The 27298-nt window shown below is 40.0% G+C and overlaps 1 protein-coding gene across 1 annotated transcript in view; it reads right to left on the reverse strand.

The window, feature by feature from the left end:
- The window catches only part of fat2 (FAT atypical cadherin 2), a 100623-nt gene that overhangs the window by 41879 nt on the left and 31446 nt on the right, over nt 1-27298 (reverse strand). Inside the window, exons 4-15 of the mRNA XM_077577580.1 lie at nt 23382-23440; nt 22708-23019; nt 21298-21505; nt 15926-16065; nt 13171-13233; nt 12324-12536; nt 11360-11570; nt 5802-9863; nt 2270-2469; nt 1390-1543; nt 902-1135; nt 365-742 (exon numbers count right to left, since the gene is read on the reverse strand). Coding sequence (XP_077433706.1) covers nt 365-742; nt 902-1135; nt 1390-1543; nt 2270-2469; nt 5802-9863; nt 11360-11570; nt 12324-12536; nt 13171-13233; nt 15926-16065; nt 21298-21505; nt 22708-23019; nt 23382-23440 — 6234 coding nt within the window. The remainder of the gene's footprint in view (nt 1-364; nt 743-901; nt 1136-1389; nt 1544-2269; nt 2470-5801; nt 9864-11359; nt 11571-12323; nt 12537-13170; nt 13234-15925; nt 16066-21297; nt 21506-22707; nt 23020-23381; nt 23441-27298) is intronic.

The following is a 27298-nucleotide window of genomic DNA, read 5'->3' on the forward strand; positions in this document are numbered from 1 at the left end:
GCATAATTGCATTTGTAAGACGTTGGTGACAGCTTAGTGTATTTTTCTTCTCATATTAAGAGCTATCTAATCTTTAACATAAAGCAACTTCTGCACATTTTTAAAATTGTAAAATACAACTTGACCCCAGTCTCCACAAATATATGCATTATTATTAAATTTATTACTGCTAAATTTGTACGTGGACATACTGTATGCGCTGCATTGTGACTGGAATTCCCCCAGTACCCTAGTATAAATCAATCTTACTAAATTGTGTGTAAAAATGTGATGCTTTTTGATGACTTAATCTCCTTGCTATTTATGTTAGAATTAGACATAACAGGATAAAAAAAAAGTCTTAAAATAATAGAAATAGTGGTACCTGTTTTGGGATCCAACAAAAAGTGTCCATCCTCATTCCCGGACGCGATGCGGTACACCACTGAGGTGTCCATGTCAAGCGCCGACACGCTGATCACCCGGGAGCCGACGGCTAGTGACTCGGGGACCTGGGCAGCGTATTCGGCGCTGGGGAAGACTGGCCGGTAATCATTCAGAGACACTACGTCCACCGTGAGCGCAGCAACTGAGTGGAGCGGGCGAGGCAGGCCGCCGTCCGACGCCTTCACCTTCAGCTGAAAGTGCGTTGGCGTGTCAGGGCCGAGCACTCGCTCCAAACGCAGCACGCCAGAAAACTCGTCCAGAGAGAAGTAACCGTCGTCGCCCGCCAGCAGGGAATACCGTACCTCTGAGTTTAGCCCTGCAGGAGACAGATGTAAACTAACAATTTCACATCCATAGTCTGCAATTTTAGTTTAAAGCAGACATTTGAGAGTCATTTTGGCCATTCACAAACTCCTCGACCATATGAAATTCTACAACGCGATATCAATCTTTTGTGATATATCTGTGGTGGTACCTGTGTCTGCGTCCTGAGCGTAGACAGCCGCAACGGGCGTGCTACTCGTAGTGTTGTCGTACACACTGATGCGATAATGGCTTGACGAGAAGAGCGGAGCGTTGTCGTTCATGTCCAGGACCTTTATCAAGATGTCCGCCTGGCAGAACCGCCCACCACCATCAGTCGCGCGCGCCGCCATCTTGTACTCAGACACTAACTCACGATCCAGAGTGGCCAAGGTGAACAGTTCGCCTGGAGGGGGAAGAATTTTGGTGTTAAATAAATAACTAGCATGTTTACATGTTAAAAAAAAATGTTTATGACGGGGCTAACTACTGTAGAAAAGTTGATGATAGTTTGACCGTGACAAACAGGCATCTCAGCCTAAGATTATTTTATATCATACTATAGTAAATAAATTGCCATGTTTAACTTACAAACTAATATATTATTTGCTGACCAGGCTAACTAGCATTTTTAACTCCACTATCTGTGGAGGTACATACCAGTGGTGTGGTCTAGATGAAACTGGTCTGCGTCAAGACCATGCAGGCTAAATGAGATCAGAGCATTTGGACCCTCATCGGCGTCCAATGCTGACACCTTCAGCACAAACGTGCTGGATGGGGAATTCTCCATCAGAGCCTCTGAATACACCAGCTAAAGACACACAAAAAATGCTAACTGTTAGCACATGAGATACAGATCACGATGCAAGTATTAAAAAAAATCATGATACGGTATCGTTCCACTTTTAGCACATACATTCAGTGAGATTGTTATCATACAACGTTTTTTAGATAATGTAGGTAAGTGAAAATATAAAATTAATAAAAACATACAGTGAATAGGTTAGACAGATTTGAGTAAGTCTCAATTTGAGACTTACTATGAATTGATGAATGTTTTAGTAAAGAAGGGAGTAAACAGCTACAGGTAAAATATATACTGATACATTTACACATATTGCACTGGTTAGTTGGCTCATTTTAGTTATTGCATCATACATGGCTTTCTTTTTCATCGTTTTCTTTAGTGGAGTGTTATTGTGTTTTTTAATCAATAACAATGCAATACAGTAAAATAGTTATTTTTTTTTTTTAGCATATTATATTAGCAATTGAACACACCCTGGCACATAATTTCATACCATACAATATTCTGATATTGAAAGTATATATACGTGATGTTGACATCGACACTGAACCACAAGTTATAAATACGTTGAGATATCGATATTTTGTCCCGCTTCTAGCACACAGCTGGCTACGTTGCGATATACATCAAGATAATAGCATTTTTCCATCCTTAGTACATAGATGGATTGATAACTAATCTTGACATGTCTATATTGAGGAACGCAAAAAAAAAAAGTGATCTTGTGACCTGTTGGCATTGCGGCGAGTTGTCATTGTCGTCCAGTACATCCACATGCACGTTGATGGGCGTCTGGAACTTTCCATCCGTGGCTGTGATGGTGAGCTTGTAGGCGGCGTTGGCCTCACGGTCCAGTGGCTCTTTGGCGATCAAACCCCACTCACCCTCGTCACGATGGATCACGGCGAAATGGCCCAGCGGGTCCCCATCTGTGACCAACAATACAGCAACTTGTAAACCACGAATAATGGGACAGCATGCTAGACTTTGTAGAATATTTCTAATGGCTTTGTTTATCTCAATCGTACACAATTGATAACTGCCACGTGAAGCCATCACATTAATTATAATAAGGTTATGGTTACATATTAAAAAAAAAAAATACTGTCTGTTTTATTCACTTTTCAACTTGTCTACCATTAGACGATTTTACAAGAATCATTTTTATTTATTTAAATATCCTTACACTTGAGCGTTGTGAAGGGATTATGCTCCACCTCACACATACCCCTACCCTTTAAGAGGATTAGTGTATTATGAAATACATGCTGTACTTTATTAATATTTTGGAAGCTGTTTGCTGCTCTGCAGGCTTGATTAGATTCCGCTGACATTTATTATTCATGTCAATTTGTTCCCCGTTGCTGCTCAATTAAGGACAATTGGCCATAGTTGTGGTTAATGGTTGCAATGTAACGTTTTCTGCTTGATAGAAGCAAGGACTTTTCATTTTATTAAGCAATTACAGCACTTGTTGGCCATCAAAGTGTCGGGGTTGGAGGCACGATTGAGGACCCAAGTGCAAAGTGGCACTGTGAGGAGGCAGATGCGCTCAAAAAGGGGTTGTTTAATTAGACAAAAACAAAAAGGTAATCAAGGAACTAGTTAAACAAAGTCCAAAACAACAGCAAACAAATACAGAGGATTGATAATAACTAGGCTTAACTGAAGACCAGGAACTAACAAAAGACTTGACAGCAACAATGCACCCACGCAGACTAAACAAAAACATCAGACTGTATACGCTCACACTGATGACGCAACAAGACACACCTGGGTGAGACACAAGTGGGTGAGGGCACTGATTGGTCAACACACGGGGAAGGTAAGACACACAGGTGGAGATGGTTACACATGACGAGACAAGGAACACATAACAACACTGATTACACAGACAAAGACAACAAGAACACCCCAAATCAAACAAAACCCAACTCCCCAGAACTGAAACATTACACAAAGCCAAGCAGTTTGCCTTTTATTGGATTATTTTTGTGTTTTACTTTTGATGAGGCACTTTGTACATTTGAATTGCAGCTTCAGCAAGTTTCTTTGGATTAATACTGTATTTTGTGGTCATTGCACCTTTACAGGCGGTGCATTTGCCCAAATAAAGACAGATTGACTCATCATTGTGCCATGTGTCATTACTGAGCCTGAGTTTAATAAGCGGTGATGTGAGAAATGTTTTTTGGCCATTGCGTTGATGTATAATGTAATAAATAATAAAAAACATAACCTCATGTGGTTCTTTGTTTACATTTTGAAATGTCAAATCTTTATTCCTGCCAGAGTCCAAGTCCAAGAGAGAATGTTTAATTTGTATGCTGTAAGAGTTGAGGATGTTTTAGCCATTGTGTCAACATACAAGGTAATATTTCTAAAATAAGGACAGATTTAGAAATATTTCACCACAGACTTTAATTTGATATGTGATGACTTTTCACAATTTCAAGATGTACTGTTGAGTGGCTAGCTACTTGCTATGCGTCTATTGAGTTAGGAGATGATTGGATAAAAATTGTAGGTGAATTTATGATTTTTGTGTTTAAAGAATGTCACCTTGTTATGACCTTAATGTTTGAGCTCGACCTTGCTGCTTTGATTCTTAAAATGCTCTGATGTGTGTGGTGAAAACCAAATGCTTATACTTTTGATCTGTATGATCGCTACTAGTACTAAACTGGCGAATCAGTCACATGATGACCGAACACTCCTACACTCACCTTCGCATTCATGAATAATTCCAACGCCGATGTTACCCAGGTTACATATTTTCAAAAAGTCTGTTTTGACAGCGATCTCCCTTTCTGGACTGTCTGGGGGCAGGCGGTGGGGGGAAATACAATGGATTTGCGTTGATGTGAGACTTTGTTGTTGTTGTTGGCTGCGGGGGACGCGGTTGGTATTCACGTCAGCGCTCGTCTTTAGTGATTCATCGAGGCCTAATGAAAATCACATCGACGCTCGGTGAGGAGGCGATTAACAGAGATTTTTGACGAGCCTCATCAGCGGAAGTCACTAAGTCGTCAGTGGGATGATAGGATGACGCACGGAAAAAGCACCTGAGACGCTGCATTAGGTACACATGCACAATGTAATGCAAGAAGAACAACAGGAGGTAACAAAGCTTATATGAACAAAATTTGTTAGTATACCCACAAAAAAGTCTCAAGAAGCCATGCCTGAATAAACAGAGACTGAAAGGCTGACATTTTGATTTGAAGCGGCCATTTTAGGGTCATGTGCCTTTTGCTGACTCTTGGTAATGCATCCTGGATTTTTTTTTACTATACCCCAAAGTTAATTAGATTTAGTAACATGAAAACTGGTAGGAATATGTATGACGACTATACCCACAGAAAAGTTTCAAGAGCCCATGATTAAAAATGCACAGGAAGTGCACCATTTTTTGCTTGAAGAGGCCATCTGAGACTCAAATTGACCATTTTACCAGGGACTCTTCACAGACAAACTTGTAGAATTGTCTGATCGCTGCAACATTTTAAACTCGTATACTGGATGATGGGCAATGCTAAACTACCAACCTTTTCACTTTTCACAGTTTGTGGTTGGAGCATGGCGTCACCCACCCTAACGTCATAGCTTGACCAAACGGCTTCAATCCCCTGCTACTCTTTTTGTTACTTATAGACAGTGTAATTCAAAACTTTGTCAAGTCAACATTTTTTGACACCATTCTGTTCATGTTTGTGAGTTGCAAACTAAAATTAAAATGGAAAATAAATGTATTAATGAAATAGGATGAAAATGATAATGCTGTTAAAAAATAACTAGCGGAATCTACATTTTTATGTTTATAAAACCATCATTATAGTGATAATGTCTTTTGTTTTTGCATTTGTTAATCAATTTAATACGTTTTAAATATTGTGACCTTATTTCTCACCTTGTACCTCCAAAATCATCCCTTTTCAGGAGACCCCAAAACCTGCATGTTTTTTAACATTGCATGATCAAAGAGAGCAAGCCATTTTCAACATTTTAGATTGATCAATAATTTGTTTAAAAAAAAACATGTCACCCATACATTTGGACTTACCAGTAGGATAGATTAAAAAAATAATAATTACATTTACCAAATTGTGAAATTGTGAGGTTTCGGCCCGACACCAGTGATATTAAAAAACTAAAACTAATTATAAAACTATTAATAACTAAAACAAAATGAATCAAAAAAGCAAAACAGCAAAAAGAAATAACCCTGGTGAGTTGTGAGAACTTAAAAATAAAGAAGTACCTGTGATGTAGCATGTCACCAGACGGTTCTCCAGCGACACGTCTGCGTCGGTGGTCTTCATGGAGATAATGACTTCGCCGGGGCGGCTGTTCTCTGCCATCAAGCCGTGGAAGGCGTCCTCAGAGAATGCTGGAGGGCTGTCATTTTCATCGGTCACCGTCACCTCCACCAGGACGCTGGACGATTGCTTGGCATCACCGCCATGGTCGGTGGCCAGTACGTGGAAGCGGTGAAGCCTGGACTCCTCGCAGTCGGCTTCGCGCACAGTCACGATCCAGCCGTTGTCACCGTCGATGGAGAACAAGTCAGTGATGTTGGCGTCGTCATCGGGTAGCGATTCCAGGCTGTAGGTGACCAGACCATTGGTGTCTGTGTCCGGGTCATTGGCAGTCACCTGGATGACGGTGGTTCCGGCTGGCATGTTCTCTGCCAGGTAGGCCTTGTACGGGTTAGCATCAAACACCGGTTGGTTGTCGTTGACGTCCCGCACCTGGATACTGACCGACACCATCGAGGCCACGTCAGTGCCGTTGTGGTTTCCCTGGGCCAGCACGTCAATGTGGTACCACTTGGTTCTCTCGTGGTCCATGGTCTTCTCCAGTAACAGCGTCCCGCTTTCTTGGTCCAGGCTGAACACTTTGTCCCTGTTACTCTCTACCGTGTTGCCATCAACCAGGCTGTAAATGATCGGCATGTTTGAGTCAGCTTTCACCGAGCCAATCTCCGTGCCAACAGGTGTGTCCTCGGCAGTTGAGAAGGTGTATAGAGGCTCGACGAATTTTGGCAGAGGAATTTCAGGGGGGAGCACTTTGACCCGAAGAGGGACGGTGGAGTTGTAGAACGGAAAGCTGCCGTCGCGGGCCTTCACCTTAAAATTGAAGATCCGATTCTCCATGCTGAGCAGGCTCTCCTTGACGCTCACCACACCGGTGAATGGGTTGATCTCGATGACGTCCTCCGTCACCCCTTCTGCTTCATCTACGGTGTAGGTGATGTCGGCGTTTTTGCCGTCGTCTGCATCGTACGCTATAATTTGAATGATAGGGGATCCTTTATTGACAGTCGACTGAATGGCAACGTGATATTCTGATGCTTTGAATTGTGGAATGTTATCGTTGTCATCCGCCAGGATGATCTTCACTGTGCAAAAGGCCACTTTACCGCCACCGTCTTTTGCCATCACTTTGATGGCGATTACTCTCTGGTCGGGGTTTTCTCTATCTAGTGGTTGCGTGGTGACGATCTGCCCGTTAGTGTCGATGGCGAACTTCTCATCCGCAAGCTTATTTATAATGGTGTAGTCCACGCTGCCGTACGGCCCATCGTCTGGGTCAATGGCAGCCAGCCGGATCACACGTGTGCCTGCTTCTGCATTTTCATTAACCTCCGCCTCGTAGGTGCTCTGTCGGAAGTACGGACTGTGCCTGTTACTGTTGATCATGTCGATATTGACAGGCGCACTTTTCTGGAACACGCCATCCGACACCGCTACTGTCAGATTGTAGTATGGATCCAGGTTCCTCTTGCAGATGTTGGAGAAGGAGATGATTCCAGAGGTCTCATTGATGTTGAAGTAGCGGTCTTCGTTGCCTGAGAGGATTTTGTACTTAAGACGGTTGGCGTCTGCAACGTCTGGATCGGACGCTTGAATCTTGATAACAATGTGGCCGCACTTTGCAGACTCATCCAACGAGGCTTGGAAATGAGAGCTGACAAAGTCCGGGGGATTGTCATTGACATCAGTGACATTTACCAATACAACAGTCTCCCCACTGAGGGTGATGCTTCCATTGTCAACCACTAGAATTTTCAACTGGAAACGATCCACACTTTCATGATCCACCACCTGCTTTAGGAAAATCAATCCGCTTTGGTGGTCTACGTCAAAGAAATCAGTTTCATTTCCTTCTGTTCTCGCCATGTGAAATGTCAAATCTTTATTCCTGCCAGAGTCCAAGTCCAAGGCAGACAGCTGCAGAACTGAGGAGCCAATGGGAAGCCCCTCTGCAATGCTGGTGGTGTATTTTTGCTGGGAGAAAAATGGGGCGTTATCATTCACATCTTCGACCTCCACTTCAATAGATGCCTCTGAAAAGGCTCCGCTCACAGAATCTGTGGCTCGCACGGTCAGCACATGCAGAGTTTGGCTCTCGTAGTCTAGCGGATTGGTGACGGTCAACGCACCCGTCTTGAAGTCAATATGAAAGTGCTTGGAGGCGTTTTCCTCCATTAGGTTGTAAATCAGGCGATAGCCTTCAGGATTCCTGGCTTGCACATGCAAAATGGTAGTGAAGGGGGGAACAGTTTCGGGGACTTTCAGAGGGTATAAAAGTGTTTGGAAAACTGGGTTAGTCCGGTTCCTGACTTGAATACTAAGCTGCGCCTCGGTTGTGTGACTGGGTTCACCCTCATCCATCACCAGGATTGTCAAAACATATTTGCTCAGGGTGTCAAAATCAAGAGGCCTCTGGAGAGAAATATCACCTATATCTGGATCGATCCTGAAGAGGTTGTAATCCTCCTCCAGGGAGAACACAATGGATCCGTTCTCACCCAGATCTCTGTCTCTGGCTTTGGCCTGGTACAGAACATCTCCTGGTTCTGTGTCTTCAGATATGGTCATCGAGAAAGGCAGGTTGAGGAACTGAGGCGGGTTGTCGTTAACGTCGTCTATAAAGACTTTGACCATGGCGGTGGCTGTCCTTGGTGGAGTTCTTGTGTCTTGTAGCATCACCACTATGTCGTATGCGTCTGTGTCCTCGCGGTCAAACGGTATGCCAGTGGTCTCCATGACACCAGAAGTCGGGGAGATTGCAAACCTCCCCACGGGGTTCAAAAGGGAATAGGACAAAGGCTCGTTGATGTAACACCCAGTTGGTTTGAGCGCAGCTAACGTTTTCACACTGTGCAGGTTTTCTGAAACACTCACCGAATATGATTTTTGCTCAAAGCTTAGACCGCTGTCTGTGACGTTGGTCATATTCACCCTCAAAATGGCAGAGTCTTCATGAAGACTATCTGAGGCGCTGACTACCAGCTGGTAAAATGTTTTGAACTTCACCACGTTGCTCACAGTGATGACTCCAGTCGCAGGATGAATGGAAAAGGCACCTTGGAGATTTCCTTCAGCAATGCTGTATGAAACTTCGGAGTCTGCGTCGTGAGCCACCACCCTTATCACCTCTGCGCCCGGGACCGGTGGGAAGATGACGGATGATTCGTAGGCGGCAGCAGTGAACCGCGGCGGGTGGTCGTTCACATCCAGGATGTGCACAGTGACCTTGACAGGCTGGGCTGCGTACAATGACGGTTTCCCTGAATCCTTTGCCTGCACGCTAAAGTGATACTCAGCCATGCTTTCAAAGTCTAGCGGCGCTGCTAGAGAGATTGCACCTGTGCTAGTGTCGATCCTGAACACTTTTCCAGCCGCCTCTTCCAGGATCTCATAGACGATCAGTGCGTTTGCATCTTGGTCCACATCTGCAGCCTGGACAACCAAAGGCATGTTTTCTTGCGACATCACCAGGCTATTGACGTGTGCTGCCTCACTTATTTGCCCAACGTACTCACCCCGGGCAAAAATAGGAGCGTTATCGTTCTCATCCATCACGTAAACATAAACGGCTGTCCTGGACACAGCGCCGGAACTAGTGGACGCCGAAACGTTAAGCGTGTAGGACGCACACGTTTCAAAATCCAGATGCTTTCGGATTGTGATCATGCCAGTGTATCGGTCAATGTGAAATGTTCCGTTTGGGTTGCCGCTTTCGATACTGTAATATACTGCTGCCGGGCTGGAAGCAAAGATGGTTACCACCGATGTCCCCAAGCCACTCCGTTCGCTGATTTCCGCAAGATATTCATCATCATGGAAGACGGGTGGGGTGTGGTCAGAGATGCGCACGTGGATGTGTACGGAGCAGATGTCGCTGCGCTGAGGGAAGCCTTGATCAGTGGCCTTCACCGTGAGGTGGAAAGGATCCTGGTGCTGAAGGTCCAAAGGTTTGGACACACTGATGGAGCCCAGGACTTGATCGATAGAAAATATGTTGTTGATGTTTCCTGCCAGGAGAAAGGAAAGAGTCAAAGTTAGATTTTTCCCTGTGTCGTCGTTCCGTGTAAGGTGCCCCACAAAATGTCCGTATTTAAAAAAGGGTTGTGTGCTTTGTTAGTGGAAGAGGCAAAAAATATTACTGATGTACAGAAACTAAATTGATTTCTCTGATTACTGAAGTCACCCCATAGACTACATTTCCATTAACTTTGACATTGTTGTACAAATGTTTACAGCTACAATCGAGCGGAGAAGAGCAGGTGCTCTTTCTTCTCCACCAACAGACTAATTTTGATTTTGCTAAGAAAATTATTTCATTTGACTGTAATTTCTGTGAGGGACCCCAGGAACTAATCTCAGTTTAACACAAATGACTACTTTCCTTTCTTGTTGCGTCTTCCGGCCCCACAAAAAGAGCATTGAGCATTGTATTTTTTACAATACTGGTGTGTTTTTCAGGGAATAGCAGAGGATAGATTCCAAAGAATAAAGCAACAATTGGTGAATTTCTGAGTAGCCAACTGCAAAAAAGGTGATTGCTCACTGAGTTTTCTGCAGCCTCATTTTCACGTCTAAAAACAATGTTTGCTGATCCTCAATTGTTCGCTCATTGGGGTAAATTGGGAAGATTGTTGTCAAGAAAGGAAAAGTAATGGAGCATTGTTATTGTTCAATTGAACTTCTTTACAATCTGTATTGATGCACCATCATAAATCACTTGATTCTTTATTTATTTCTCCCTGCTTCTCGTGAATCTTTTCTCTATTTTTTATTTAGCAAAAAATGCTGTGTGAACAATAACCTCAACAGGAGACAAAGGCTTTGTCCAGGAACTAACACATAAATCACATCCAGGTAGGCCTTTTTTTTTCTCCATTGTGCTATGGGATCAGAGTAAAATCCCTGGACAAAGCTGGGAGGTATTTGTTCCATGACATTCTGTGCAGAGCGCAAATGAAACAATAAAACAGCTACGGAGAGCTGGCCTGAGCCCAGGAAATCCCAAACATAAAATGATCGCCGGGGGAGGAAATTGAGAAGCACTCTGGCGGCTCTCCCCGGGGCGTCATCATGGTGTCCTTGAGCGCTCTGCTTCAGTGGAGCTCTTAACTGGCTGACGTTCGATGGCGGGGAAAAAAGGGCGGGAAAATGCCAGGCGGCTCTCAGATGTAAAAATATCTACAGTGGTACTTTGACTTATGAGTTTAATTTGTTCCATGACCAAGTTTTTTAAATCAATTTACTTGTATGGCAAATTATTTCCCCCCATTTAATTGAAATGCCATTAATCCCAATTACCCAAGAAACACCAGAACTTTTTTGTTACTTGTCTTTTAGTAAAGAAAAATAACAATGTATTGTGAGAAAAAGGATAAAATATGACATTAGAAAATTTTAAGTAATAAACATGATTTATATTGTGTAATTATTGTACATGCTGGGATATTTGTGTGTTGTGTGTGTACCTTTAAGGTGAAAAAAACAACAACCCTTTGCCACTCACCAGAATGCAGAGAGTAGACAATGTCAGCGTTGCTGCCTGCGTCGCCATCCAGGGCCTTGACGCGCACCACCTCGGAGCCAGCGGGCGATACGTTGGACACGGCGGCCTCATAGCGTGTGCTGAGGAAGGCGGGTGCGTGGTCGTTGCAGTCCTCCACATGCACCATCACCTTGGCAAAATTCCTTTTGACTGGGATCTCCTGGTCACGCACCTAAAAGGGTTCATTACACGTCGTCATATTGACAACACGTATTCAGGAACGTTTTCTTCAGTTTAAATGCATGGTATTAAGAGAGCAGCTGTTATCAAAACCACTGATGAGTGGCATACAGGTATTTGGGCTAACTGGTGGTTGGTGGCTGACTATCAACGAGGATTTGGGGGAGTGATGTTTTGGACAGAAATAGCGGAGAGCGAGATGATAGGCCCTTTAAGGTTCCTGAAGGTGACAAAATGGCCTCCGAAAACAAAATAAAAACCGTTGATATTTCAAGAAAAATCCTTTTAGTATTAACTCATTTGCACTTTCATTGCTGACCTCAACCCTATTGAGAGCCTGTGTTATACAGAGACACACGTGTGGAACAATCTGTCGCCTGTTGTTATTGAAGCTTCTGCAAAGACCACTTTTAAGAAACTGCTGATGAAGTTTGTCCTCACTGAGTCGTAGTGGTCATCTAGGTGGCATGTAAAATTGTATTTATTTATTTATTTATTGAAACAATGTGAAGTGTACCACTTACTGTAATTCTCATATTCTCTCATACAGATTTTGGCCTGTTTTACTGCCACTGTGAAGCCCTTTGAGACTCTTTTGTGATTAAGCTTGACATCACCATTCTCAGACCTAAAGCCTACTGAGAATCCCTGGTGCATGATTAAATGGAAGGTCTATGATGGTGGATGGCCATGTATCTCTAAAAAGCAACTCATTTACAGCACAGCGCAACAGTGTGGCTGTTACCATGACAACAAGCGTGTGCAGCGGAATGGTCTCATAGTCCAGTTTGTCGGTGGTGGCCAGGACGCCACTCTTGGGGTCCAGGTGGAAGAGTTTATAGCTGTTGGGGTTCAGGCTACTGTGAATGGAGAAGACCAGCTTGCTGTTGGCGTCGACATCACGCGCCGCTACGTGCAGGATGTCCTTCCATGCTGGTGTGTCTTCAGGGACCCTCACCTGACAGACACAGTTGAGAAAGTAAGAAAAAGGACATTTGCAACTTGAATCTGAAATCATTTTCAGTGTGAACCATCATGATACAATAATCTGCCATCAGAGCACCTCACTAGACCCCACTAGACCTAGCATCAAAATATTACAATTGCTTTCTTCTGCTTTTTCGACACCCTAACATGAAACCAAAATCCATATCACCCTTAACACAAACCTATGCTGAATGAATTCAAACACATCCTCACACACCTCAAATCTTAACTATATAAACTAACTCCAACCCAAACCTCTAAACCTTAAACCCTCACGCTGAGCCTGAAATAAAAATCTCCTGATCCTAACCCCAATCCCTCACCCTAACTATTAGCCCTAACCCTAACCCAAAATCCTATCTCACTCGATTTCAATTTGTCATAACCGATAAACCCCAACCTTAAATTCCAACAAAACCCTAAACCCCTTAACCCTTTCTCAATCCAGGTTGCTATCCTGCTACGAAATATTGGCTCAAAATCACTAAAATCTCCGCTATATAAAAAGCAAATCATTTACCATTTGATAGTACTCCTACACACACACACACACATACACACGCGAATACACACACACACACGCACACACACATGCGGGCACACACCTCATAGAGCATCTTGAGGAAGACAGGTCGATGTTCATTCATGTCCAGAACGCGGACGTAGGCCTGTGGTGCGCAAAAAAAAAAAAAATCAAAAAATCAAAAAATAAAATAAAACAAAAACAAAGAAACGTAGAGTAGCCAGGTTAAGGGAATGACATCCAGTATGGAGGAGATGAAACTAAATCACAGAGGTGGCTGTTTGTTATCACGCCGACTCAGCAGTGGAGCAAATCAAACAAACACCACACTGCATCAGTCATTTTTTTCTACCACTTTCTTCATGTAAGAGAGCACTCAGGCATACAAGTGTGAAAGAAAGAAACAGACAAAAAAACATTTATAAATCCAATATAAAATTTTTCTTCATGTCCTCTCTGGGCCTTTTACAACAACGTTCTACTTAGGATCCTACCTAAGTCCTTGAACTCATACTAGGTTGAGAAATACAGTATAAATACTAATAATGACCCTAAATCCAAAACCCCAAAAAAAAGGTCCTTGCCTCCTAAATTTAAATCCAAACCCTTAATCCTAAACCATAATCTGAAACCCTAGAAATGAACTATGCATAATCCCCTAAAAACTAGCCCCAAACTATAAAGCCTACCTACATCCTAGCCCTAAATTATAACCTTAAACTTAATCCTGAACCAGGCATGGATATAAATGTGCTATAGTTACATTTACTTATGTAATTGTTTAGATAAATTAGAAAATTAACAATAGATAAAGCAGTTGTAATGAAACCTGCGTTTTACTCTTGAGAATTTTTGTGTAGGAGATGCTACTTTTATACCATTACATTGAGCTACATTCCAATCGCTACATTTATGATCTATTATTTCATGTGCGAGCAATTAGTCTTGCTTTGTTAGAGACTTATGCCACGTGACGCACAAGTGTCATTTGACTCCAGTTTGTACCAATCAAATGCAGCCATGCAGTCACATGACTGCACACAAAGTCTCACGCGGCTGCACAAAATGGATAACGCATGCCATGTGCAGCAGTGTCTGTCTAAAAATGCCCACATCTTAGCCTACAAAGACTCAGTTTCAAATTGGGGAAAACAGTGCCTGTTTTACTGTATGACAAGTGTAAAAAAGAAAAGAAAAGAAAGTTATTTAAGACCATTCCATGTGGCTGAATTTGCCTTAATTTACATGATCTTATTAAAATTAAATTAATTATTGTTGTAAATTGTAGTTATATTGTTGGGCAATATCTGTAATCATTTTTCTTGATTTGGTGCTCATACTAAACATAAATCAGATGTAATACACGTTAGTACTTGAGTAGTTTCTTCACAGAGTACTTACGCAAGTAATTATTTGGGGGACAAACTTTTCACTTTTACTTGAGTCATGATATTCTCAAGTAGCAGTACTCTTACTTGAGTATATTTTTGGGTACTCCCAAATCCTGAAATATAAATCCTGAAGAGCCACAATTTTTTTTTTGGAATGAGTCGAAAGTTGATTTATTTAGGTACAGGCAACTTGCCATAATAACATTTTAATTTAATAAAAATAATTATTCATTTAATTCATAGGCGCCTTTCAAGACGTAATTCAAATTTTTTTTTTTTAAACAACAATAGCAAAAACATCAGCTAAAATAAAAGTAATTTCCATCCCAACAAAGTCTCCTCTTACAATTTTCAACATCATGCAGTTTCAGGAGAGCGTTATCAGTGGTGTCAGTGTCTCATTCACAGCTATGGAAATGCATGAAGGAATATAGTGTAGTCATGATTACATTTTTTATTCCGTCACACGGCTGCTTAAATAGATCAGCAGCCAACACTTGAGTGTGTCTGTTTACTGAGGAATCTGAGAGGGGGATTTGCTTAATTTGAAGTGTCATTTCCTCTTTTTGTTTGCCTTCACACATTGTGTCCATCACTTCAGTTAGGCAGTCTTTTAAGTTGTCTGCATTTTTTAAATCCAGCTTGCAGCTTGATACGAGAATGAGAATTTTCCTGACAATTTTATTTTTCTTGTTTTTATATGGAAATGTTGTTTCCAAGTTTGATTGCTTCATCTCCAAATGAACATTTTGAACTAGAAATCTTTATCACGGCTACACTCTAGCGGCATATTAAGTCTATGTGCCTTGTGCTAATTTGAGAGAGAAAAAAATGCACATTTTTAATTTAAAATCCATTCTTCTTTGAATTGCTGATTTCCACAGACAATTTTTCCCTTAGCATTGAACATGAACATTTCCATTGCAGCTGGCGACATGAACATTTCCGTCGCAGCTGGCGACGTGTCAGCGAAGGTGAAAATTGCACTCGCAGCAATGAACTCAGTGACCCACTAACAAGCTGTCTATGCACTGTTGGCATGGAGTTCTGCATACACGTACTGACCTAAACAAAACTATTTTCAATTCAGGCGCGCCAGGTGCGCCGACTGCCTCGCATATATGAATGTGTTGGTCGAAAGTGCAGTGTGGCTTACGGCAAAACTGCTACAGTGGTACCTTGAGATACGAGTGACCTAACCTATACGTTTTTCGAGGTATTCGGCCAATTTTTTCTTCACCTTGAGAGCAGAAAATTGATATAAGCGCACCGTATGGTGTCAGTGTACTCAACTCAATGGTTTTGGTAGAGCAACTGCCCTGAAGCAAAAAGTAGTGCATCATCTATGTTTTTTGTGTACATGTAACTGGAACCCTTTCCAACCAAAGTGGGATGTTACACAAACAGTATAGATTGAACACACAGGGTCTTTTGACACATTCTGACCTGCACAGTGGAGCTGTGGTGGCCGTCTGAGACATGCACCGTCAGGTTGTAGTTGGAGCGGCGGGCAGCGTCCAGTCGGCGTGCGATGGAGATGGTGCCCGAGTTCCTCTGGATTTCAAAGTCCTTTTCTTCATCGCCACCTGAAGCACACCAAAACGACAAACATCAGCTGTTATTACGGATATGCTATGACTTTATATGACCTTTTCAGTATGTGAATTAATAGCATTCATTTCTGCTGTGCAAGATGGGGTTTAGCACAAATAACTGGTGAGAGAAGCCATCCCATGTGCATAGCAAATACAGATGCACATACCTATGAGTGACAGATTAGATTAGATTTGTGGCAAATTTTTTGCTCTGCTGTTTATTTTTATTGTGAAAGGTGGTAGTATACAACCTAACTGTATGACATTTTAATGTATGTGTTATGATGGAGCATGCCCTTCTTGCACTAGGTGGATTATTTCTAGTTGTTTATTTCTAATGTGCACAGTGATGGTTAACGAGGAAGAATTTGATCACAAGTATATTGTGTACATATATATGAATGTAGATGCCATCAATTTTTTTCTTTTTTACTGTGAATAATTTCGAGTTTAATAAAAAAAAAATATTGTGCAAGGTGGAGGAGGTTACCATGAATAAATGGCAAGCGAAGTGAAAACATTAATCATGATTTGGCATACATGGGCCCATGCCTGACCGAGTGTGATAAGGACTTTTGTGGACTCCTTCTAGACATTGTCTTTATTTCTAGTGTGCACTGTGTTGGTCATCATGAATAACTACTGAACACATTAATTACCGTATTTTTTGGACTATAAGTGGCTCCGGAGTATAAATCGCACTAGGCCAAAAACCCGTAATTAGGTAGAACAAAAAAAACATACATAAGTCACACTGGAGTATAAATTTCATTACATATACAATATATAGTATATTATAGTATACGTCTAGAGCGCCCTCTTGTGGCTGTCTGTGAAATGATATTCCCCTAATATATTTTTTTCATGTATTAATCACTCCGGAGTATAAATCGCAGGAACAGCCAACCTATGAAAAAAAACGCGAAAATATGGTACGCAATTTGATTTAGATTGTTCTATTGTGAATAACTGGTGGGACAATTGATCGCAGGTGCACATCCCCTTGCTCGCACTGTTTTAATTCTGTGGATTAATCACATAATTCAGCATGATTTATTGAGTGTGCCCCAAATTCAGTTTATCTATTTATTTATTTATTTATTTTGTGGATTATTTCTTGCTATTCTTCTTATTTCTATTGTGCACGGTGGCAGTTATCACTTTTACTGGAACTGTGGGAAAAGAACCTGCACACACATGATCAAACATTCCGTGGTTTAAAAAAATACTATGGATTATTTTAAATTGTTCCACATAATTTCTATTTTATATGGTGGTGATTATCCTGGGCGAGTGAGGTGAACACGTTAATCATACTATCTGGCGTACATGTGCCTGTGTGTGACCGAGTCTTCTGTGGATTTTTTTTGTTTTCCAATTTGAATATGATTTTTTTTAATACATATTTGTAAGTATATTTATACCAGGCACACTCTTAACTTGCTTTTCTTGAAAAGCCTATTGTCCACTCTACTGAAGTTACACACAAACACCCACACATACACACACCCACACACACACACGGTTGAAATTGATTTAGTCACTTCCGCCTTAACGAATGAAGTGACTAGCAGTGTCTTTAATTGATTTAGATTAATTGGCGGCATCGACTTCCTGCTGGCAGTGCATCAGGAAGCCTTTTGCTCTCGAGCAGCCAGGCTAACGCTAAATGCTAATGCCTGAGTGTTGTTTGTGATGGTGTCAAGGTAGACCGTCTGTGTAGTTGACATTAAGAAGGAAAAAAGAACAGACCAACGTCATGTTGTGCTGCAACAAAAGTAGCCTTTGAGCTGGAATTCCATTTATCATCCCTTTTTTTTCTTCTTCCACCATTCTTCTTCATATTTATGTGGGTCAGTGTCACAAGGGGAGATGAGATGCGCAGACCACCCTCACCCTACTATTCATCAACCTCACATAGTATTGACATAAAGCTTCAACAATCGGTCAAATGCGGCATTATGGTAAAGCAACAATGAATATAGACATAAAAAATGATGGAAATAGGGTACATCAGAGGGCGGCTTGGCTCCCTGGTAGAGTGGTCGTCTCCCATAAAAGTAAAGCGCTTTAAGCAACATATGGTGTAGTTAAAGCGCTATATAAAAACAGTCCATTTACCATCAGAGGTACATAATCTTTTTAATATGATGGTGTATGTTAAATATGAAGTATATACAACATTAGAGGTGTGGACATTACGTAGGTGTACAGTCATTAACTGTAACTTTGTACTTTAGAGCTGTATAGATTATGTAAATGTGGTACATTAATGGTGTATATAACTAAATATAATGTAAGTATGGTAAATTAGTGTCATGTGAAAATGGAACAATAGCAGAGGAAAGTTGAATAAATATGGAGTAAATATGCTACATTTGAGGATGATATATTAATATATAGTAACAAAAAAACTGTATTGACATTACATTATGATGTAGTAATGGTACATAATATAAGAGGTGTATATACATTAATTATGATGTAAATATTGCACTATTGCATTACACAATAAATAGCAGTTACAGAACTTTGCAGGTGTACAAACATTAAATATGATTAAAATATGGTATTTTAGAGGTGCATAGATTTCAAACATGATGTTAGCATATATATACAGTACATTACATATGATATAAATACATAACAAATGTAGTGTAGAAAAGGCCACAAAGTCATTTATTGTTGAAGGAAATATGTTACTCTATAAATTGAGTGCCTTAAACATTTATAAAATATTTATGCATTTGAATAATGTTTTAGAAATTTAGTTCATGATTTGCGCACCGGCTTTTTATTTTATTTTATATATATATAAAAGTGGTATTTGGTTGCACTTAACCGTTATTAAACAACAACAAAATTGTGGCCAGTGAAAATACTGAGAAGCCACTAACTGGGAAACCAGTGACCACAATAGCTGGTGAGCAAAAAACTAAATTTCAAGCCTTGATTCAAGGTGTATCGACATCAAGACAATAGAGTAAATATGGTACAATATAGATGTACTGACATTAAGTATTGTACTTTTCTTCCAAAAAGAAGTGACAGCCACCAACAAACTTCCCGATTTCCCCGGGTGACGACCCCCATTCCGCGGCCCAGCACGCCCCCAATTTGCACTTCCACCTGGCCTACACTTCCATTTCCAGCTTTAGCTTTTGCGTTTTTTTTCCCGCCGCAATCTGAAAGGCAGTATGTTATTGTTGTTGTTTTTTCTGCAGACAGAACAAGTGGAGCCATCTCAGGAAGTCTCCATTTGTCTGTTAGAGATCATGTGGGACCCAAAGAGCGATAAGAGATGAGAGAGAGAGAGAGAGAGAGAGAGAGAGAGAAAGAGAGGAATACTTTATCATATCAGAGGGCGAGCGAGAGAAAGTATTCCGCTGACACAACAACACAGAGATGAGCTCCACTGATAAAATGCAATTCCATACAACTAACTAGAGAATGCAATATCGGTAGAATTGTGTATGAAAACGGAAGGTCTGATGCTGATCTGAAATACTGTGAAATTAATTGGATTGCTGAAATGTTGTAAAGTAGAACAGAGACTTATTGTTGCAATAGTTTGAGTCAGTTTAGAAATTTGGAAGTGGGGAAATATGTAAAACAGCTCATAATTTGAGAAATGTATTCTGGAATGTGGTTGTGGAGAATATGATATTATGTTTCTTTATATGCTGAAATAGTTCAATATTTTGAAGTTGGAAAGATTTGAATCGGTGGAAAAATGTGGAAAGAGGAGGTAAATGTATATGTATATGATCGAAAAACAAAAGAACTGGATGAAATTCCATGAGAACTCACTAGATCATAGTTGCAAATAAAGTGTTGTGGCTTCTTCTATTGATGCTTTTCATACCAACTTAGCAAAAACAAAAAAGTGTGAATTTCAACATGAAATGACGAAATGGAGGAAAGGCTGGTCGACCCCGCCTGTGGCGACCTGTCAGCTGGTGATAGACGGAATGCTACTGATTTATCCTCAGTGATAAAAAACAACAACACATTGCTGACAGCGAGACCTCTTTACCATCCATCACAATGACACACTGAGCATTTACTAAATCACAATGTAGCATAACACTCATCTATCACATATAGGCATGTGTATCATGAGTACACCCACAAAAATATATCCAGGAGCTATGTCTGATAAGACATGGGAAAACGGCCATTTTGTTTTGAAGGAGCCATTTCAGGCTCATTTTTTCAATTTTTCAAGAAGCCATGCCTGGACATTGCACAAAATGGATTCTGTTGCTTTATTATAATTTTTTTTCCCGAAGCAGCCGATTGGAAACATTTTTTCGCCATTTCCAGGAGCCTTTAAAAGAATCGTCCTACCCAGTTTCATATAGTAACACAAAATCTGGTAGGTATGGCTATCATGAGTAAAAAGCTGTAAAACCCCTTGCCTGAAAAGACACAGGAAGGCGGCCATTTTAGCTTCATACTGGCCATTTACATTTTCCAAGCCAATTTCCCTTAGCAATATGAAATTTGGTTTGTTCATCACGAGTAGAGCCATGTAAAAGTTTCAAGAATCCATAGCCCCCCCACCCCCCCCCAAAAAAAATTGGTTTGCAGTGGCCATTTTGGAAGCATTTGGACAATTTTCAGAGGCCTTTCAAAGAGGAATTTCCTTTGCCAATGCAAAATTATGTCCAGTTGCATCCAGTTTAATATATATCTTTTCAAATTGAAATTTAGGAAACATGTCTTTCATCACGAACCGAATATAACAATAATAAGAAAAAGACACTGGAAGGCGCCCATTTTAAGCTCAGATAAGGCATTTTTCAGGGGTCCATCAAAGAGGAATTTATGCCTGAGATTTTGTCCGAATGCTATGCCAGCAAAGTTGATGATTTGCCAGAAAATTAAAAAATTGGAGCCAGTTTCGCATAGCATCATGGAATTTGTTAGACAAGTCTTTCATGAGTAGGCCAACAAAAAGCCTGGAGAAGTCATGCATGAAAATACACAGGAACTCTCCCATTCTATGTTGAAGAGACCTTCTTAGTTTAATTTTGGTCATTTCAAGGTGTCCTTCCCAGATGAACTCCTCTAATTGTGACTTGATTTGAACTTTGCATACCATACAGATGGGTTTGAGTCTGGCAGCAAAGTTTGATGTCTCGCCAAAAGTCAGCTCCACAATAGAACACCAAAACAGGCTGAAGCGATTTATAGGTGACACGATACACGATATCTTACCTATGATGTGAAACCAGCGCAGCCGGTATGTTTCGGTCATGATGATGCCCACCATGTGAGTGACGGGTTCCGTTTCCATGACGGCGAATGTAAAATGAGGCTCGTCGAAGGCGACCGGCTCGCCGGAAGGCGGATCGGGCGAAGCCCACTCGATGTCCAGCCTGGCTGCGGACGACAGCGGTGGGTTGCCTGCATCCGTTGCTTTAATCTGGAAATTATAGTGTCAAAACTGGTAATATTAGACATTACAAGTCTAATGTGTGCTAATGTACAGTATGCTAATTTATTAGGAAATACAGTGAAAAAATATTGTTGTATTTTGTTTTACTTTTGTTGTTTATTACAAACTTTTGATTTTTCACACATTTTGTTATACTTTCCTTATTATGCACTATTTGGGACTTATTTGTGGATTTTGTTGTTTTTATAGATTTTATTATTTTATTATTTTACTATACTTTTTAAAAATATATTTCTAATGCACTTTGGACTTTCATTTATTTATTTTTACATATGTTGTAATGCTATCCTTGTTTCTTAGACATTTTGTTGGACTTTTTTTTGTGTGTGTGTTTTACACAGTTCCTTCTTTCCTTGATTTGTACGCAGTTTTGTGGACCGTCTTTCTTTTATTTAGTTCATTTTGTTGTACTTCCCTTGTTTTGTTTTGTTGTTTTTTTATAAATAATTTGGTGTACTTTTCTTTCTACTTTGTGCATATTTTAAGGTAGGCTACTTTTATTATTGTGATTATGATTATCATTATTATTAATTTATTTTTTTAACAAACGTTCTTGCATTATCTTTGTTTTTTTTAGACTTAATTTTACATGAATATTTTCTTCTTCACAAACTTCACATGTATATAAAGGATTAGTTAGGAAATTAGTCATTTGTGTTTTTACAGGTTGCAAAGTCTCAATATAGCTACTCATCAGTGTCTTTAACACTTTCAGTTAACTCAATCTGTTTAATATGATATTAAAGTGTTTTAGGATCATAATTTGGGTCAGGGCTGTACTGGCACAAAATAATACGTCCCTGGAATTTTGACTTAGGCCCAACTCCAAGTTGCTGCCACTGATGTTGATTGGTTCAAGTTGTTGTCTATATTGTACAATAAATTGATTAATGGGCTGCTCCCTCTAAATTGTGGGGTCTTGGGGCAAAATGGAGGAAAATAATTAAATGGCATCAGCCCCAAAAGACTCTGTCCCAACGGTTATCTGCCCTGTATGCCAGATGGCCGCTCGTGCCCTGGTTTGGACTGTATTTAGGTTTATATTTAACCTACTGAAAAAAGATCATTCTAAAAACAAAACAAAAAAATAGGGGTAATGTCACTAACTAACCCATCGCTGCGGTTCACTTCATCATGTTAGCTAACAGACCATTTCAAGCATAAACTACCGTGAGAATGGTGTAATTTCCGGGCCAGAATTCTCCAAGGGACGTCACCACACCCGTCAACGGATCGATTTGAAAACTGCCATCGTGGTCGTCTTGTAGCTTGTACGTCACGTCGGCGTTGGAGCCTTCGTCGTCGTCGCGGGCGATCATTCGGCAGACTTCCAGTCGGTTGTCCTGCTGGCGCTGGGCAGGCAGCTTGACGTGGAAAAGTTTGTCTGTGAACTTGGGCATGTTGTCGTTGTCATCCAGCACGCGGACCACCACGGTTGCGGTGGAGCGCAGCGACGGAGAGCCGTTGTCGGACACTATGACCTGAACAAACAGTGAATAGAGTAAGTCATCATAATTGTAGCGTACTTTGAGTGAATTGTATTGTATTGTAATTAAACACATTATATCATACTTTCGAGTGAATCGTATCATGATTACCTGATTATAAAACGTTAGGAGAAAAGTATTATAACATGATTGTCAATAATCATCCATCATTCATTAACTTTATTGCATCCTAAGTATTTGCAAGGAATTATATCGCATCAGACTTGAGTGATTTATATAGTATTGTAATGAGAGTCAATCTTATCATACTTGAAAAGGGCAGTGAAGATGGATGAGGAAATGAGGAAACTGCAAGTATCCTTTACCACGCGATGTAAGAGGTGCTGAGTTCTCACCTCGATACTGTGCTCTGCTTTATCCTCACGATCCAACGCTGCCACCGTGCTGATGACACCTGTGTAAACACACACACACGTATGGATACGCATAGATACACAGCATTAGTGCTAATGTGTATGAGTCATGGCAAGTGAGAGTGCTAATTACTCCTCAACAAAAGCACTATTACAATCGCAGTGGTATGCGTTTTTATAGCGTATGTGCAAAAGTGTGCGTGTATGTTAGTGCCGCTTTTCATGAGTGTGTGATGAATTGCCAGTGAAAACAAAGTTTCAATGCATTTGCGTTAAACATAAAAAAATAAAAATTTAAACTTGAAAAGCATAAAGGACATAAAATTCAAATAAAACATAAAACAAGGAAGGACTCAGTCTATGGGGGCTTTGCGTGTGTGTGCATGTGTGACAAAATGAAATAAATGTCAAGCTAATTAAATCATCAATCAGGATTATTAAATTAAAATTATTAATTAAAATGTGAAATAATTCATTATATTGTCCATTCATTATTAAAACTATACGATTTATTTTATGACCAATGTGTATATTTCATGACATTTTCATGATGTTAAAATATATATTTCATTTTTACTTTGTTATGACATTCTTGTTTAATGTTTTTTTGTTGTATAAACTAAATAATCTATCCTTTCATGTATCCATTTCCTAAACCGTGTATCCTCAATCAGGTTGCAGGTGTGTTGGAGGGAGCCGATCCCACCTGACTTTGAATCAGGGGTGAGAGGTAGGTACACCCTGAACTAGTCACCAGCCAATCACAGGTTGTTATTAAAAGCAGGACCAGGGATGAATAAACTGAGCTTTGAATTGCTTTTCAGAAGACGGCAATTATCTGCAGCAGAACTGAAAAGAGGAGTGGCCAAAGAAAGTTTCAGGATTGTGAGACTGATATAGCTGCTGGAGTGTGAGGAAAAATCAATCATTTATTATGGCAGCATGAGAAAAATCATGTAGTTTAAGAAAGAGGGATTTGGAGGCAGAACTGTGAATATCAACATAATCAAAAATGGGGAGAACTGACATTTTGACCGTAAGTTAGTTTATAGAATGTGTTAAAAAGGATTTGTTCAAGTAAAAAAAAAAAAAATTCAGAATTTGATCTTTGTAATCAAAATATTTAATTATAATTGGCTTCATATTGATTTTATTTTCCGTGCTTCATACGCATCACACATCAAATATTTAATTAGAAAGTTGAATCTGGAAAGTATTCGTAGTGCTTTATGTTTTGTGCTGTTTTATTTATAAATTTGCAAAAATCTAAATGCACATTCACGTTGTCATTGGAGGGTGTTGTGTAGATATTTTTGAGGAAAAATCTACAAGATAACAATTTTTTGAAAAAGTTAATGCTTGACTGGATGCTTTGTCTGTATTATTATTATTATCATTATTATTATTATTATTGCTATACTTAAGATACTGGATTATTGCAGTTGACTGTCAACCAGTCCAAGATGTGCACCACCTCCTGCTCAAATTCAGCTGGGATAAAACCCAGCTAATGACGCTAATGAACATATACAGATGGAGGAGGATTATTAAAAATGAAGTTACTCAGTCAGTCATAAATGTTTTACTTTTAAGTCATGAAAACACTGACATATTCACTAATGGACAAAAATACACACGTTTTTTTCTTTCTTTTTTTTAATACAGTGGTCGAGGCCTGGGTATCAATTCAGATTTCCAAAATCGATTCGATTGGATTCAGAAGGGCCCGATTCGATTTGACGCACATTGATTTTCGAATCAGTTAAGGATTTCATGCAATTTTACTTTTATATGGAAGACATTCTCAGAAGTATCAATGCTGTAAATATAAACTTATTGCTCTTACTTGGTGCATTAGAATAAAAAAACATATGAAAATTTACATTTAAAATTGAATCCAATGCAGTTAGTTACATTAATCATGTATGTTTTATTGAACATGACCTGATCAAAACAATAAAAAAAAAAATTGAAATCAATTAAAACCACAGCACTATGTAAATAAAGTGGCAAAAACACTGGGGTACCCTGAATAACAGGATTTGCATTTGGTAGCCATATTTAAAAGTATCGATTCATGGTTTTATGAATCAATATTGGGCTATGAAAAGGAATATCGATTCGATATCGATATATAGATTTTTTTTTCAAATCCAGGCCTACAGTGGTTAGGCATTCGCAAATTCCCCTTTTCTTGGAGATTTTACTTTTAACCTATCCTCCGTTATGTAGTATGTCAATTATTATTTTATAATTTTATTAATTATTATTTTCATGTCAAAATAGTAATGTATTATATTGTTGAGACAACAAATGGTTGCTATTGACCGTAAACACGGCAAAAAACATCAAACTCGTAGTCTGCTCAATCAAATTTTCATGCAAGCAGACTTTCACGGCAGAAGGTTGCTTATCCAATCACAAATCCACATAACAGTTCAGTTTGTGATTCACAGTCAGTGGGCGTGGCTAGATAAGATGGCAGCAACCATGTCTGCTGCATATGCTGCATTGGCTCATATAGTTTTGCCAAACGCCGACTAAACACATTTTCAAAATCCATTACAACAACTCAATAGAACGTCGCAAAAATGATAATTTTATCCCAAAGGAAAATTCCAAAGTTGCCAACAGAAGCTTGTTCTGCTTGTTCTCATGTAGATAATTGTGAAGACCCCCCACAGAAAGTCAAGCAGCAACAAAGCATAAATGCTGACTTTTAACAACTGGGATTTACATCATCCATTAATGTATAATGGCCCCCTAGCTGGATTACAATTCATCCGTCCCTGCTGAAAGGCTGCCACATTTTTTAATTAACGGGTTCAAACAAAAGGTGCGTTGATGTGGTGTCAAATGTCTGATTACGCCTGCAGCGTGGAAATACATATTTTACGCTCACATTTCCTTTATTTGACATGTGAGGTGAGGAGCTCCATTCAAAAAGGCTGTTTCCAGCCTCAGGCTCCTTAAATCCCACAGAATGTTTATGATTGTATGCCAGGTCATCATTTTACTTTTAAACTTCCCAAATAGTTTTTTTTTTTGCCTCAAGTCTTGAACTCCTAGTGGGGCCATTTTGATTGAAATGAAGTGCAGTTACTTTTTCGAAAACTACAAACACAATTAAAAAGGAAGTCAAGTGAAAAATGTTCTTTACAATAATACATTCTATGTCTCAGCCTTTAAGCATTGTGATGCCATTTTTTTTTAGTCGACATTAGGTGGCAAACTTGTCACTACTTGAGATGGAGAAAAATAGTCATTTCCAAGTCATTTTCCACAAACTATTATTATTAAAATATTATTCTGATTTATTATATTAGTAATTAATATATTATTATTATATTATATATTAAAATCAGAATAGGCTCTGGATGGTCAGGAGGTGCTTCCAGATGACTGGAAAACTACAGCAAATGTGATCAGGGAGACAGGAAGGACAGTCCTTGGTGTGTCATCTGGAAGGAAAGGAGATAAGGAGACTTGGTGGTGGAATGAGGAGGTGCAGAAGTGGATCCAGAGAAAGAGGTTAGCTAAGAAGAAGTGGGACACTGAGAGGACTGAAGAGAGTAGACAGGAGTACAGAGAAATTCAGCGTAGGGTGAAAGTGGAAGTGGCAAAGGCCAAACAAGGGGCTTCCGATGACTTGTACACTAGGTTGGATAGTAAGGAGGGAGAGACTGATCTATACAGGTTGGCCAGGCAAAGAGACAGAGATGGGAAGGATGTAAAACAGGTTAGGGTAATAAAGGAAGTGTGTTGACAGATGCCAGTAGTGTGATGGGAAGATGGAAAGAGTACTTTGAAGAGTTGATGATGAGGAAAATGAGAGAACGGAGAGTAGAAGAAGTGACTGTTGTGTGCCAGGAAGTAGCAAAGATTAGTAAGGATGAAGT

The sequence above is a fragment of the Vanacampus margaritifer genome, chromosome 10 (genome assembly GCF_051991255.1).
Source record: "Vanacampus margaritifer isolate UIUO_Vmar chromosome 10, RoL_Vmar_1.0, whole genome shotgun sequence".
NCBI lineage: Eukaryota > Metazoa > Chordata > Actinopteri > Syngnathiformes > Syngnathidae > Vanacampus > Vanacampus margaritifer.